The 17,431-nt window shown below is 35.9% G+C and overlaps 1 protein-coding gene across 1 annotated transcript in view; it reads right to left on the reverse strand.

The window, feature by feature from the left end:
• Window positions 1-201: 201 nt before the first annotated feature.
• Window positions 202-17,431, reverse strand: part of FZD3 (frizzled class receptor 3) — a 128,181-nt gene continuing 110,951 nt past the window's right edge. Inside the window, exon 7 of the mRNA XM_003412457.4 lies at window positions 202-5,982. Coding sequence (XP_003412505.1) covers window positions 5,769-5,982 — 214 coding nt within the window. The 3' untranslated portion in view covers window positions 202-5,768. The remainder of the gene's footprint in view (window positions 5,983-17,431) is intronic.

Consider the following 17,431-nt stretch of genomic DNA (forward strand, 5'->3'; position numbering starts at 1 on the left):
AATTAGAAAAAAAAGGGATGGAAGGTAAAGTAGGATAGAAGGTAAGGCTGTAATGCATAGTTTTCCCATTCCTTTCCTACAGTTCATATAACTGAAACAAAAAAAGGAAAGGAAAATAATTAAATTATGAAGAGATGCATATATAATTTTTTCATATAAAATAAATCAAAATGATTTAAGAATAATGTATAAAATTATACAGCCACTAGCAAATGTAGCTGAATTAAATGTAAACACTTTGTTTTCTTATTTTAATTGGTGGTAAAAAGGCATAAAAGAAGTTTAAAAGAATCATGAGTTCCTTTATGAATCTAGGTTCTATAAAAATGCTATCATTTGTGTGTTTATGTATGTTTGGAGAAAGATGGAGAAAAAATCTTTACACAGATTTTTAAAAATTATATATACATATATACAAACAATTCCCGTAGTGTTATAACTTAAAATTTAAAGTTTTGCCGTGATGAAAACCAAAAAATCATAGCAATCACCTTTGAAAGACTTGTTCTTAATCATAAAGAATTAGGTACATGAAAGTCTTCAAAGGAAAAAGAAAAGTTATAGGGTCTACACTCCTCTTTATATTTTTCTTATAAATTTCAGTCAAGTTAAGCTAATGTAATTATACACTTCCACTTCAAGGAAAACATATAATGAAGATTCCTAAATTTCTGCTGAAAGTGACCTACAAACTCAAACACATAATATTTGAGAGCATATAAGTATGCAAACAACACATACAAGTTAAGGGTATAGCTATTCTTGAAAAACAAAACAAAACAATCATTTTTAAAGATTAATTGGATTGTTGATTTAAAGATTGTACCACATGAATCTGGTCTAATTGCCTACTTTTGTTGTTATTGCTAAAAATAAATACTACTGAAAACCATATCCTTGTTTTCTACAACCCCAAAATTCTAAAAAAAGCAAATAATATCAGTAGAGCAATTTACAGATTACAGAGCACTATAATACATGCTATTTTATTCAGTCCTCACGATGCTAGTGAGGTAGGCTGGAACAAAACACTACTTTATCCTCATTTTACATTGAAGAAATTGAGAATAAGAGAAGTTAAATGACCTGTCCAGTTCACATCATAATTGTGGGTCTTCAAATTCTAAGTCCAGTGGAATTTTCAGTATACTCACTACACTGTGTAAGTCATCCAAGCATGATATATGTAAATTCCCTTTGGCATGTTAACAAGCACTATAAATATCATCATAGTGAAATTTTGGTATATTAATGTTTTCCAAGTTCCAGCCAGTAATCCACTATTTTATCAAAAAATTTAAGTAGTTCCTTTTATTTCACTGGGATATAGCCTAAACTAAGACAGTTACGATTTTAGTTATTTCCAGCAGTTATCACAAAGAAATTAATGGGGTAGGTAAAAACGTAAATTTTTCTAATTTGAAGTGATGCTTAGAATTTTTTATAAATCTGCTCTAAGAAATAGCAGAAAGAATAAAATTATTACTAATGAAAAGTGTGCTTGAATATTCATTCACCCAACTGGTCCACAAAAATCTAACTTAACATAAGACCAACAGAAGCTTAATTATTTATTTCTAAAAATCACTTGTTCATCTTTTTAAATTAATACATAAGGGTCGGTAAAAGTTTTTACATATATTTCTTTAATTAAAATAGTAATAGGGACTGTTGCTGTAAGAGAAATAAGCTTCGTCTAGTGTAATTTACATATTTCTTATTATCTATCAGGTAATTCTGGTAAAGCAGAGACTTCATTTTACTTAGTATAAATTTAGATCCTTCAAAAATCTTTGAACTTAGAACTCTCATTACTAGGGTAAAAGCTGTGCAACATGAGTTGTTCTTTCATTTAAGTATGTATTGAAAACTTTCTATGTATTAAGCCCTGTGCTAGTTGTTGGGTTATTCATCAACTGTTAACACTAATTATAGTTTGGGGCTTAATATTGTCTTTCATCTTTTGCATTAATTACTGAATAAAAACATATTGCTAAAATGAAATACTTTTTGAAAAACTTTTTTAATTATACATAACATTTTAGAGAGAGCCATTATTTTCTCAGTTGTCAACTGAACTAGCAGAATGCTAAACATCATATGCCAATCACAACACAAATTAAAGTTAAACATATGGTAAGAAAACTGTCCAGACTTGCTCAAGTTGTTTTAAGCAGGTTGAAACTTAAGTTGCTGTTTTGCCAAAGTCTTCAATTTTCTCTTAAAAATTAATTTGGAGCACTAGTTTGATAAATACCATGGCCTAAATTAAATGCTGTTATTTAAAACAATGGATTAATATTATATAGATTTTGTGGGGCAAAATAAGATACTAACTGAAAGTGACTGAAAGGTCAATATGACAATATGCACACCAACTATCAATGTAATGGAGAAGATACACGTGAATATATAAAAATCAGGAAACACAAAGTTAAGATTTTCATAGAGACGTTATATGTCTATACTTGGCCCACTTCTATAAGGAAACCAACTAACATTTTGGCAGTTGACAATATAATGCAGATGGCTATGGACAACAACATCTTTGAGCTCAAACTGGTACCTTCTATCTTAACTTCTTATTTTTGTATCTGAATATTTGTTTTGGCGCTCTCATGCTGTTCTCAGGAGAGATTCTCAGACAAAAGCCTTGTGAATTAATGATTTATTTATAAATTAGTTGTTGTAAGTTTGGCCTTCAGAGAAAAGGTTTACTAATTGTCAGTTATGAGGTAATTCAGGACCTGCCTAACATGGACACTAATTCCAGTTCCAAGAAGAAAAACAATGAAGAGAAAGGAAAAAGAAAAACATTTTGGGTCAAAGGTTCAAAATATATCTTATGAAGAATCAGTAACAATTCAATCAAAGAAAAAAGCATGATATACAAACAAAATACATATTACTATCAGAAAACGGACCAATTGCATTGGGCAAATCTGCTGCAAAAGACCTCTTTAAAATGTTAAAAAGCAAAGATGTCACTTTGAAGACTACGGTGTGCCTGACCCAAGCTATGGTATTGAATATACCATGAACTGCCAGAAGAAGGAACAAATCTGTCTTGGAAGAAGTACAGCCAGAATGCTCCTTAGAAGCAAGGATGGCGAGACTACATCTCACGTACTTTGGACATGTTATCAGGCGGGATCAATCCCTGGAGAAGGACATCATGCTTGGTAAAGTAGAGGGTCAGCAAAAAGAGGAAGACCTTCAACGAGATGGAATGACACAGTGGCTGCAACAATGGGCTCAAGCATAACAATGATTGTGAGGATTGCACTGGACTGGGCAGTGTTTCATTCTGTTGTACATGGGGTCACTATGAGTCAGAACCAACTCAACCGCACCTAACAACATCAGAAAACTGACTTGTGTGCCTCATGAAAGCTTCTTTTTCAACACCTAACTTCTTGCTATTTTTCGTTTTAAAGGAGAGAGAAAAGTACACAAGGAATTAAACACATTAAACAGCAAGCCCACAAACAAATCTCTAAGTCTTCAATAATATTAATCCCTTATATTTCATAATGCTTTACAGTTTCCAAAGAGTTTTCATATTATTTTTTTTAAATTTGATCCTCACAACAAACTTATGAGGTAGGTAGGGTAGGTATTTATCTTCTATCTACATTTAAAACAAGCAAGCTCAGAGAGGTTTTCTTGTTAAAGGCCAAAAAACTAGGATATGACAGATCCAGACCTCTCTAGAGTCTACAGCAATATTTTTCAAAGTGTGATTCTTGAATTACCTCCATAAATCCTACCACCTTTGACCTATTGAATAAGGATCTCTAGGAGTAGGGCCTAGAGTCCTGCATTTCATAATAGTTGATAAAATGGAAAACAATCGTACATAGGTAACAATATAAAAGCATAACACTGAGTCCAGCTACATTTTCGCTTGGTATACTGTGTGTGTGATAGAGTCGCTATGAATCGGAATCGATTCGACGGCACTGGGTTTGGTTTTTTTGGTTTTATACTGTGATGCCATCAGATTATCAACAGGGGCAAGTTAATTTAAAACAGTAGTTTTCAATCCTAGTGGCAGATTAGAATCACTTGCAAAGCACTTTAAGAAAATACCAATTCTCTAGGTCTCACCTCAAGGAGTCCTGATGGTGCAATGGTTAAAGCGCTCACTGCTAACCGAAAGGTCGGTGCAAAATCATTGGTTCAAACTCTCTAGTCGCTCACAGGAGAACGATGCAACACTCTGCTTCTGTAAAGATTTGTAGCCCTGGAAACTCTCGAGAGCAGTTCTACTCTGTCCTATAGGGTCACTATGAGTCGGAATGGACTCAATGGCAATGGAATTTTTTGGTTTAGGCCTTACCTCAACTAATTAAATCTGAATGAGAAGAAGGTATTGAGCATCAGAAGTTCCCCCAAGTGATTCTTACCTGCAGAGTTGAGAACCACTTTTTTAAATAAGCTCTTCTGCGTAACACATCCAAAATTTTTCTTTTCCCTCTGATCAATTACATGCCTAACAAAGTTCACAGTCTACATTATAAATTATTTAAACATTACAAGAAAAAATGTCAAACATTTTTGAGTTGCTATTTTTAGGATAAGAGATACTTCACAGCAAGACTAATCATGCTTCATTTAGCTACAATAATTTTTAAATACCCTAAATTATCACCACTTTGGATTTAGGTTAATCTATTTCAGCTGTAAACAAGACTGATCCAGAATCTAAAATAAGGTTGTGGGGCAAAAAGCAGTAGCCTATTAGGGCAATGCAAGTGCAGACAATCAACTCACTGATAGGAGGGGCCTGGATGCCAAGGTCTGGTGGCTCAGGCAAGATCATATCTAACTCCAGAAAAGTACAACAATGGATACAGAGAAAACATTTTGCCATTTTGTAATTACGGTTACCACAAAAAAAACCTTACAACGTGTGATGCTTATCTTACTACATGCCTCCATGAAACAGATCTAAACATGAAGTTCTTTATGAATCAATGCTATTACATGGGAGAAGATGGCTACAAATTAAAAGTTTTACATCATGCATATGGATAAGTTATAAAAATACAGCCAATAAAAGTAGTATTTACAAAAGTAATAAAAACAGCAAAATTATAGAGAAAAATGTCCATCTCCACTTCTATTTCACTATTAATCTTAATCCTGAATATCTCTGGATGAAGATTACTTTGATAGAAATTTGACAGAGCCTTCAATATACTAATCAGATTCTTCCGTTGCACTTATATTCTATTAGCTAAAATACTCCTGTTGATTTATCAAATTCTCCTACAGTTTAAAAATACATTTCTTTTTCACTTAGTGGGAAGAACTACAAAGTCCTATTTATCTGAGAAAAAAAAACCTTGCATAGAAAATTTCTTCAATTCTGAAATTTTGTTTTATTAACAGAACACCAGAATGTCATCTCACCACTAGTTCACACTATATGAAAGTTTACTACAAAGCAGCCACCACACATTTAGGATTTTTCTAAATATAAAATAACTGGGTTTTAAAAAATGCTTACCAGACAGATAATTATCTCTTCATAGCCTAGAAAGAAGAATTATTTTTGTGAACATATAATTCTTAGTGTGTTGGATGTCTTGATGTTCCAAGTTTGATGCAATATAAACAGCAAAAATTTACTTTTCCAATGCACACAATCTGCACCTGACTGAAAGCATGGTAAGAGTGAGTCACAGCAATCAGTCATGCAAAGGCAAAGAATAAAACCTGCTTTTTAAACAGCACAAGTTTTCCACCTTAGGTAGGACAAATTAAGCGCTGGTTCCGTCTTCTTCAATAACCCGATTCATACTTGTGCCATGTGTGATGTGAGTCATGGGATTACTACTGAGATCTCTGATGCTGCTATGTCGTGACTGTTCATTGAGCCGATGAGAACTACTGTGCCTGGAGTGATCTGTTAGTCGTGACATGCTGCCATGAGGTAGTCTTTCCTCCATTCCCCTGTAACTGCAGGGAGTGTACCTAAGATAAGAAAGTTTATTTTGAAGTGGGTAAGAAAATACATTATAAAACAACAGTATTAAATTTCATAAAAATGCCTCACTGAAATTTAAGTGAAATGGTTAGGAAACCAAAAATGAAAAAATAACAATCTTTGAGTATTCACAGTAATTTCATTAATGCTTTATAATTACTGACATGGATAACAAAAAAGGAAGATTCACTCAGTATGTTTAGAATTAAAGTCCTATTCCCAGTAAAAATGACAGGAGCTGAGGTTAATTGGAGCTGACTGATAAGAAGGAGCTTTACTAAGTATGGGTACTTTTCTCAAATGAGTTGTGGGCAATGCGGTGGGTTCAAGGAGAGGAGAAGCATCGATAGATGTATCACTGCCCCTAGGAGTCTAGAAGATTGATTATAATCAGTAGCACAACAAACTCAGATTTTACTAAAAGACTAGCTAGCATTGGAAGAGGGAGCATATTAAATTAGAGGGGAAATCAGTGTACCAAAAAAAAAAAAAAAAAAAAGGTGAATGAATTGGCAAGCGATGATGCGTATGTGCTGACAGTTTCTTTCCAGATAGTCCAGTTAACAGCTGAATTAACTACCTATCAGGTCAGCGGTTCAAACCTCCCAGCCACTCGAGGGGGAAAGATGCAGCAGTTTGCTTCCATAAAAATTTACTCTGTCCTATAGGGTAGCTATGATTCTGAATCACCTGGATGCCAATGAGTTTGGGTTTTTTGTTAGTTTGTTTAAATGGTCTTAATTACTTTTCATTAGGACTTGAGGTTATGAGGTGCTCTTTCATAGAAGCTACATTTACTTAAAAATACTTGTAACAATGTCCTAACACCTAACACCTATATTCCTGCTAAAGCAAATTCTCTCTGTACCCTTAACCTTTGTCCCAGATTTCTAATTCTGCCAGCTGGACTACACAGCTCATCGCAGGTAGTTTTCTCCTTCCATCATTGTATATATCCTGAAAGGCAGCAGTGGAAGCTTGTAAATTTTCTTTTGTTGCAACTTGACTCACATCAGAGCCCCCCTCTCCCTGCCCCATCAGAGGACATGAGGGACGAGAGATTAGCTTCTGGCCAGTCAAGGCAAGAAAAATCAATTAAAAAAAAAAAATGGGTATTAGTACTCTGCTTATACCTCTACCAAAAAACAAAAAACCAAACCCACTGCCGTTGAGTCGATTCCGACTCACAGTGACCCTGTAGGACAGAGTAGAACTGCCCCATAGAATTTCCAAGGAGTGCCTGGCAGATTTGAACTGCTGACCTCTTGGTTAGCGGACGTAGCACTTAACCACGATGCCACCAGGGTTTCCATATAGCTCTAGTATGCTATTTATTAATCTTTCTGGCTTTATAGTGAGCTCTTTCAGGATTGAGACAGTATTTTATTTATCTTTTAATTCCTAATGCCTCAAGAAATATTTGTCTTGGATACTTTTTGTTCATACTCACACTCATACACACACTCCTCTGTAAAAAGTATTTAATTTAGGAGAACAAAGCTCAAAGAAAATTTAACTGAATTAATTTAACTTTAATTAATATATTAAGTTTTAAGTACCATAATGTTACTAAAAATAAATAGGACTTTTTTTTTAATAGTCAGCAAAAGGACTAATCATAAACAGTTGAAGCAACTATTGGTTATCAGAAAGTATTGATAAGCATCCATCATTCCTTCATAATAATAACAAATTTCACAGCTTAAATGTGAATAATTTATAACATTTAAACATAGATTTGCATCCTACGGAGGTGATCTTCTAGTCTTACAGCAATAGTTGTCAAGTATAGTCATGCACCGCCTAACGTCTGTTCGGGCAATGTCCAACTGCATATATGTCCACGGTCCCACATAGCTTTGGTAAGTATAGGCTAAGTATATAAGTATATACACTTGTTTGGACACAGGAAGAAAGGGGAAGAGGGAGGAGGAAGGGAAGAGGAAGGGAGGGAATGGGAACCCCGCGCAGATGCGGTGACAAGTCATTGGAGGTCAGTGAACCTTGACAAGTCAGACTGCGTGGTTGAGTGGCTCCTACAATCTGCGCACAGTGAGCAGCTGCTCTTCTGGCTCAGGTTAGTGCAGCTGGGCTGTGATGGGATGCAGGGCTTGGGAAGGCAGGCGTGCTGGAGAAGGGATCAAGAGGCAGGGGCTGTGGTAGGCCTTAGGAAAGGGCATGGAGTGGGGATCCAGGGCCAGAGAAGAGGAATCCAAGTGAAGCCACTGAAATGGGGGCACTGAAGAGGGGGACAGAGGCTGAGGAAGCGTCTATACTTTGCTAACTAATATGGTATTCCCACAACATACTAATCACATAACATCCTATTTCATAGAACGTATCATGGAAGACCCTGGTGGTGTAGTGGTTAAGTGCTACAGCTGCTAACCAAAGGGTCGGCAGTTTGAATCCACCAGGTGCTCCTTGGAAACTCTATGGGGCAGTTCTGCTCTGTCCTATAGGGTCGCTATGAGTCAGAATCAACTCGACGGCACTGGGTTTGGTTTTTTTTGGTTATCATGGAAGATAAGCAATGAATGACCGTATTGTCTTCATTAGATCACAGAGTTTAAAATTGAGAAACCTTTTGAAAATGATAAAAGCAAGAAAGCAATCTTTTGTTTCCAGTCTGAATGAAGCAAAATTTAAAATTTAAGGAACAAAAGGATGCACATTAAATATTTTTGAAATTTCTCATGTTAATTGGTAAAAGGGTAATTAATTTTTATTTTTAAAAGGCATTTCATATTCAGGACCAAATCAGTTTAAAATTTTTACTGCATGTTCTATTAAAATAATTTAAATGTTTGTAGGTGCTGGCTACTTCTTTAAGAATGAACTTATTGAGATTGGAACACTTATACACTCTGGTGGGAATGTCAAATGGTACAACCACTTTGGAAATTGATTTGGCATTTCCTTAAAAAGCTAGAAATAGAACTACCATATGATCCAGCAATCCCACTCCTTGGAATACATCCTAGAGAAATAAGAGCCTTTACATGAACAGATATATGCATACCCATGTTTATTGCACCACTGTTTACAATAGCAAAAAGCTAGAAGCAACCAAGCTGTCCATCAACGGATGAATGGATAAATAAATTATGGTATATTCACACAATGGAATACCACACATCGATAAAGAACAGTGAGGAATCTGTGAAACATTTCATAGCACGGAGGAACCTGGAAGGCATTATGCTGAGTGAAATTAGTTCAGTTGCAAAAGGACAAATATTGTATAAGACCCCTATTATAAGAACTCAAGAAATAGTTTAAACTGAGAAGAAAACATTCTTTCGTGGCTATGAGATGGGGGAGGGAGGGAAGGTGGGAGAGGGACATTCACTAATTAGGTAATAGATAAGAACTACTTTAGGTGAAGGGGAAAACAGCACACAATACAGGGGAGGTCAGCACAATTGGACTAAACCAAAGGCAAAGCAGTTTCCTGAATAAACTGAATGCTTCGAAGGCCAGTATAGCAGGGGCAGGGGTCTGGGGACCATGGTTTCAGGGGACATCTAAGTCAATTGGTATAATAAAATCTATTAAGAAAACATTCTGCATCCCACTTTGAAGAGTGGCATCTGGGGTCTTAAACGCTAGCAAGCAGCCATCTAAGATGCATCAATTGGTCTCAATCCACCTGGATCAAAGGAGAATGAAGAACACCAAGGACACAAGGTGATTACGAGCCCAAGAGACAGAAAGGGCCACATGAACCAGAGACTTACATCATCTTGAGACCAGAAGAATTAGATGGTGCCTGGCTACAACCGATGACTGCCCTGACAGGGAATACAACAGAGAATCCCTGAGGGAGCAGGAAAGCAGTGGGATGCAGACCCCAAATTCTCAAAAGACCAGACTTAATGGTCTGACTGAGACTAGAAAGACCCCAGTGGTCATGGCCCCCAGACATTCTGTTGGCCCGGGACAGGAACCATTCCTGAAGCCAACTCTTCAGGCATGGATTGGACTGGACAATGGGTTGGAGAGGGATGCTGGTGAGGAGTGAGCTTCTTGGATCAGGTGGACACTTGAGAGTATGTTGGCATCTCCTGCCTGGAGGGGATATGAAAGGGTGGAGGGGGTTAGAAGCTGGCGAAATGGACACGAAAAGAGAGTGGAGGGAGAGAGCAGGCTGTCTCATTAGGGGGAGAGTAATCGGGAGTGTGTAGCAAGGTGTATATGGGTTTTTATGTGAGAGACTGACTTGATTTGTAAACTTTCACTTAAAGCACAATAAAAATTATTATAAAAAACAGAGTGAACTTATTATTCTAATGTAATAATTATTATTTTGCATAATGATTATTCCCCTAAAGTGACTAGAAAATTTTTCCAAATAGCTATGATTTGTGAGCTGATTTGGAGATCTCTCTCTTCTCAAAGACTTCATTAGTATTGATTTAAAAAAGAAATATGGAAAATAAAAAAGCAAAATATCCTGCAGTTCTGGAAATGATATGAAATTAATGAGAAAAAAAATGAAAAAAAGTAGTTATTTAAAATATTAATTGGATATTTTCTAAAATAAAACCTAAACCTTTGAATTACAAGACTCAAAGAATACATTTTTCAAAGGAAAAAAAAATTACTATATTGAGTTAAGTCCAATGATTTAAGTGACATATATGTGAAAAGTACCCACAAAAAATTCTTGAATATGAACACGTCCATGGGTACTTAGGAATCAACTACAAAGAAAAATAAATCTAATTACAGTGTTTAATCTCAATTGTATAGGTGGGAATTACCAAATGTATTTATCTTCTGATAGCCATTTAAGCCACTGTGACCATCTGCTCGAATACACAATATTAAAATGTACATTAACTTTAATATAAAAAAAGCCAAACTAGTTGCTGTCCAGTTGATTCTGACTCATAATTTTAATATAAGCTTAGGCAAAACAATTAGAATGGTTAATCTGCTGCTGCTGTTACAAGATTACATGGTGCATTCCTAAATCAAAATGAAAGAAACTTGAGAATGATTTACTCTTTTGATTCTCCAAAGTGTTGTTGTTGTTAGCTGCAGTTGAGTCAGCTCCCAACTCATGGTGAGCCCATACACAACTGGATGGGACTGCTAGACCACAGGGTTTTTGTTAGCTGATTTTCAGAAGTAGATTGCCAGTCCTTTCTTCCTAGTCTGTCTTAGTCTGGAAGCTCCACTGAAACTTGCTCAGCATCATAGCAACATGCAAGCTTCCACTGACAGATTGATGGTAGTTGTACTTGAGGTGCATTGGCCAGGAATTGAACCCAGGTCTCCCACATGGAAGATGAAAATTCTATCAGTGAACCATCACTGCTCCCACACCCAACTGTTAGCTACCATTTAAATAACTGAATTAATTGTAGTTTACACTAGTATCTCATTATTCATTACTAGCTTTCCCTTGGCACTTTACCTACTTACCAACCTAACCACTCATTCCAAAACCTCCACCTACCTATTCACCCACTTCCTTTTCTACCTATCCTCTCATCTAACTACCAATTACTTATTCTTTGAAGCTGACATACATGTGTAGATGTGTTTATCTAAGCCTGTATTTTATATACCACAGAGATGGTTATCCATCAAGGAGTCTGGACCAGAGTGGGTATTGGGAAGCAAGTGTGTGTGTGTGCGTGTGTGCATGTCTATATGTGTGCACATGTGAGATGCTGTAGCCAATATACCATGTAATGATAAGAAAATGATGGCTAAAACATAGTGTTAACATGCAAACTTAAAAACCAATTAAAGCAGAAAGTAATCGCCATGAGATGGTTGTTGGTATTACGAAAACTTTTAGATTCAGCATGTTCTTCATACCTCTCAAATCTGCCCTAAAGTTTTAGGTATGGCAGAGGATCCTACACTACTAGTATTCATGCACTGCATTGCAGAACACCACTAGTAGGCTGCCATTGCGCTTTGGGCCTTAATTTTGTGAGAAATGCCCACATTACTTTATAAAGCCATTTATTGTTCAATTGATTTGTCTCTGAATATATGCCTAGTTCTGTTAGATACTCTTGTGAAATACCGAGATGTATGATACCTAGTTCTCATTTTCCAGAAGCTGCAAACTTACCTAAGCGAAGACAACTGTACTGAAAATATGTCATAACCAAAAGAACAATCAAAAGCAGTTAAATGTCATGGAAATGGAAATTACCCATTGCCATCCAGTCAATTCTGACTCACAGTGACATGTAGGACAAGGTAGAACTGCCATAGCGTTTCTAAGGGTACAGTCTTTATGGAAGCAGACTGCTACATCTTTCTCCCATGGAGTGGCTGGTGGGTTCGAAGTGTTGCTCTTTCAGTTAGCAGCCAAGCGCTTTAACCACTGTGCCACCAGGGTTTGTTAAATGAGAATTAAGTAGGCCTTAAAGTATGGATATGATTTGGATTAAGCAGAGAAGACAGGAAGGGCCATTACAGCAAAGCATTCTATATCCTCCAGTTTCCATGACACTACACTTTTGTATGACAACTTTCTCTGTAACATATGCTGTTTCTACCAAAATTTGTTCTCAGTCTGTTCCTTTTTTTTTATAATAATTCAATATATTATAATTTTAATAACCAACTACCTTATACTGATAATGATAAACCTTCTTAGCTTTAGTTCCATTCAGATTGTTGTTGATAGTTGCCATTGGATCTGTTCCGATTCATAGCAACCTATAGGACAAACTGTCCCATAGGGTTTCCAAGGAGCAGCTGGTGGATTCGAACTGCCTACCCTTTGATTACCAGCACTTGACCAGGGCTCCAATGTGACACATAGTAGGTGCTTGATAAACACTTGTGGCAGGATTTAGAACATTTTCTTTATAAACTATGTTATGCCAGTTCAGCTAGACATCCCCCGACACTGTGGTCCCCCGCCCTCAGCCCAGTAATTCAGTCCCTTAGGGAGATTGGGTACGTCTACGGAGCTTCCATGACCTTGTCTTGGTCAAGTTGCGCTAACTTTCCCAGTATTGTGAAGTGTCTTATCCTTCATAAAGGTTATCAATTATCTATTGTGTATTTAGTGTTTTTCACTCCCTACCCCCCCCAGTAACCATCAAAGATTGTTTTTTTCTGTGTGTAAACTTCTTCATGAGTTTTTATAATAATGGTCTCATACAGCATTTGTCTTTTTGTGATTGACTTATTTCGCTCAGCATAATGCCCTCCAGATTCATCCACATTGTGAGATGTTTCGCAGATTCATTATTGTTCTTTATTACTGTGTAGTATTTCATTACATGTATGCACCATAGTTTGTTTATTCATCTGTTGATGGGTACTTAGGTTGTTTCCATCTTTCTATTGTGAATAACGCTGCAGTGAACATGGGTGTGCATATGTCTATTTCGTGTGATGGCTCTTATTTCTCTAGGATATATTTCCAGAAGTAGGACTGCTGGATTGTATGGTATTTCTATTTCTAGCTTTTTAAGGAAGCGCCATATTGTTTTCCAAAACGGTTGAACCATTTACATTCCCACCAGCAGGGCATAAGAGTTCCAAGCCCCTGTAGCCTCTTCAACATTTGTTGTTTTCTATTTTGTTCATTTGTGCCAGTAATGTCAGGGTGAGACGGTATCTCATTGTAGTTTTGAGTTGCATTTCTCTAATGGCTGGTGATCTCCAACGTTTCCTCACGTCTCTGTTAGCTGCCTGAATGTCTTCTTTGGTGAAGTTCATATCCTTTGCCCATTTTTAAATTGGATTATTTGTCTTCTTGTTGTGGAGATGCTAGATGTTCCTATAGATTTTAGAGATTAGACCTTTATCAGATTTGTCATAGCCAATTTTTTTCCCCCAGTCTGTAGGCTCTCTTTTTACGGTTTTGGTGGAGTCTTGATGAGCATAAGTGTTTACTTTTTAGGAGATCCCAGTTATCTAGCTTATCTTCTGATGTTTCTGTATTGTTAGGTATCATTTGTATGCTATTTATGACACATATTAGGGCCTCTAGTGTTGACCCTATTTTTTCTTCTATGATCTTCATAGATTTTGGTTTTATAGTCATGTCTCTGATCCATTTTGAATTAGCTTTTGTGTGTGGTGTGAGGTATGGATCCTGTTTCTTTTTTTTTTTTTTATAAATGGATATCCAGTGTTGCCAGCACCATTTGTTAAAAAGACTGTCTTTTCCCCCATTTAATGGACTTTGGGCCTTTGTTGAAGATCAGGTGACCAGAGGTGAATGGATTTATATCTACGTTCTTGATTCTGTTCCATTGGTCAATGGTCTGTCGTTGTACCGATACCAGGCTGTTTTGACTACCTTAGCTTTATAGTAGGTTCAGAGGTCAGGCAGTACTTTACTTATCTGGGAACTCTTTCCTTTCCATATGAAGTTAATGATTATTTTTTTCATCTTGTTAAAGAATCCTGTTGATGTTTGGATCAGGATTGCATTGTATTTGTAGGGATTTTTTTTTGGGGGGGGGGTAGAATTCACATTTTCACAATGTTGAGTCTACCTATCAATAAGCATGGTATGTTTTCCATTTATGTAGGTTTCATATGGTTTCTCACAGTAGTGTTTTGTAGTTTTCTTTGTATAGGTTCTTTATGTCCCTGGTTAGATTTATTCCTAAGTATTTTATTTTTTTAGGGGCTATTTTTTATTAAAATGGTATTTGCTTTCCTGACTTCCTTCTCACAGTTCTCTTTACTGTTGCATAGGAATCCAATGGATTTTTGTATGTTATTTTTTATCCTGCTACACTGCATCTTTCTATCAGTTCCAGTGGTTTTCTTGTGGAATCCTTTAGGTTATCTATGTATAATAAAAATACCATCTGCAAATAGGGATAGTTTTATTTCTTATCAATTTGGATGTCCTTTATTTCTTTTTATTGCCTTATCGCTCTAGCTAGGACTTCCAGCTAGCCAGAATGTTAAACAGGAGTGGTGATAAAGGGCATCCTTGTCTTGTTTCTGTTCTCAGGGGAAATGTTTTCAGCCTTTCTCCATTAATAATGATGCTGGTTGTTGGTTTTGTATAGATGTCCTTTATTATTTTGAAGGATTTCCCTTCTATACCTATTTTATTGAGAGTTTTTATCAGGAATGGGTATTAGACATTATTGAATGCCTTCTCTGTGTTGACAGAGATGATCATATGATTCTTTTGTTTTATTTATGTGGTGGATTACATTGATTGATTTTCTAATGTTGAACCATCCTTTCATACCTGGTATGAATACCACTTGATCATGGTGCATTATTATTATTTTTTATGTGATGCTGAATTCTATTGCCCAAAATTTTGTTGAGAATTTTTCCATCTATATTCATGAGAGATATTGGTCTATAATTTTCTTTTTTGTTGTGTCTTTGCCTGGCTTTGGTATCAGGGTTAGGCTGGCTTCTAAGAATGAATTTGGAAGTATCCCCTCCTTTTCTATTTTCTGAAATAGTTTGAGTAGTACTTGTGCAAGCTCTTCTGTGAATGTTTGGTAGAATTCTCCATGAAGCCATTTGAGCCAGAGCTATTTTTTTATTGGGAGTTTTATAAATTACCTTTTCAATCTCTTCTTTTGTTATGGGTCTGTTGAGATTTTAGACCTCAGTTTGTGATAGTTTAGGTAGGTAATGTGTTTCTAGAAACGTGTCCATTTCCTCTAGGTTTTCTAATTTGCTGGACTATAGTTTTTTATTTTATTTTAGTTGTGTCTGTTGTAATGTCCCCTATTTCATTTCTTATTTAGGTTATTTGTATCAATCTCTTTTCTTTTATCAGTTTGGCCAATGGTTTGTCGATTTTGTTGATCCTTTCGAAGAACCAACTTTTGGTTTTGTTGATTCTTTCTATTGTTTTTCTATTTCCTATTTCATTTATTTCTGCTCTGATCTTTATTATTTCCTTTCTTCTGGTGGCTTTCAGCTTCTTTTGCTAGTCTATATTTGTTCAAGTTGTATAGCTAATGTTTTGATTTTGTCCCTGTCTTCTTTTTTTATGTGTGCATCTGTTGGTATAAATTGGCCTCTGAGCACTGCCTTTGCTGTGTCCCAGAGGTTTTGGTATGACGTGTTTTCATTATTCTATCTTTGATTTCTTCTATTGCCCAATGATTTTTAAGCAAAGTGTTAGTTTCTATGTATTTGATTTTTTTTTCCCTTGCTCTTCCTGTTATAATTTCTCCTTTTAATAGTGTTGTGAACAGAGAAGATGCTTTGTATTATCTCAATGTTTTGGATTTTGTTGAGGGTTGTTATGTGGCCTAAGACTTGGTCTATTCTGGAGAACGTTCTCTGTGCGTTGGAAAAGAATGGGTACTTTTGCTGCTGTTGGGTGGAGTGTTCTATATATGTCTGTGAGTTCAAGTTAATTGATTGTGGTCTTTAGATCTTCTGCATCTTTGTTGAGTTTCTTTCTAGACATTCTGTTCTTTACTGAGAGTGGTGTGTTGAATAATAATTGTGGAACTGTCAATTTCTCTTTTCAGTGCTGTTAGAGTTTGTTTTACGTATTTTGGACTCCTGTCATTGAGTGCACAGATATTTATTATGGTTATGTCCCCATGGTGGACTGTCCCTTTAATCATTATATAATGTCGTTCCTTGTCTTTTATGATGAGTTTTGTTTTAAAGTCTATCTATCTGATATTAGTATTGCTACTCCTGCTCTTTTTTGGTTGTGGTTTGCTTGATGTATTTTTTTTCCATCCTTTGGTTTTTAATATATTTATATCTTTGCTTCTAAGGTGTGTCTCTTGTAGACAGCATATTGACGGTTTCTATTTTTTTTTTAATCCATTCTGTCACTGTCTCTTTATGGGTGCATTTAAGCCATATATGTTCAGTGTGACTATTGATAGGTGTGAGTTTTTGGTTGTCATTTTGTAGTGCTTTTTTTGTGGTGCTGACGTTTTCTTTGTTCCTCTTACTTTCCTGTACTGAGTTCCTTTTGTTTGTGGATTTTTTTTTTCCGTTTCTTTAATTTTTGTAGATTTTGTGTTTACTGAGACTTTATGCTTTTCTGCCTTATTTTGATGAGTAGGTTTGTGAACTTTCTTTGTGGTTACCTTGAAATTTACTCCTGTCTTCCTAAGTTTAAAGCAGTCTTTTATGACTTGATATCGCCTTGACTTCTTCTCCATCTGAAAGTTCTGTACCTACACCATTTATCCCTCTTTTATTGTTCTGATACAGTCATTTACAGATCGACCTCTCTGGTTCCCTGTTATAAATTTTTTAGTTTTGTTTTATCTTTGAGAGTTCATTACCGGGGCTGGTATCTGGCTGATGCTGTCTTATGTCCTTGATTCAAGTTATTGTCTGAAGTGCTTGGTTCTCTAACCAAAGAACTCCCTTCAATAATTCTTGTAAATTTGGTTTGGTTTTTACATACTTCTTTAATTTGTTTATATGGAAATGTCCAAATTTTGCCATCATATTTCAGCAAGAGTTTTGCAGGAT

Source organism: Loxodonta africana, chromosome 19, assembly GCF_030014295.1.
Source record: "Loxodonta africana isolate mLoxAfr1 chromosome 19, mLoxAfr1.hap2, whole genome shotgun sequence".
NCBI classification, from domain to species: domain Eukaryota; kingdom Metazoa; phylum Chordata; class Mammalia; order Proboscidea; family Elephantidae; genus Loxodonta; species Loxodonta africana.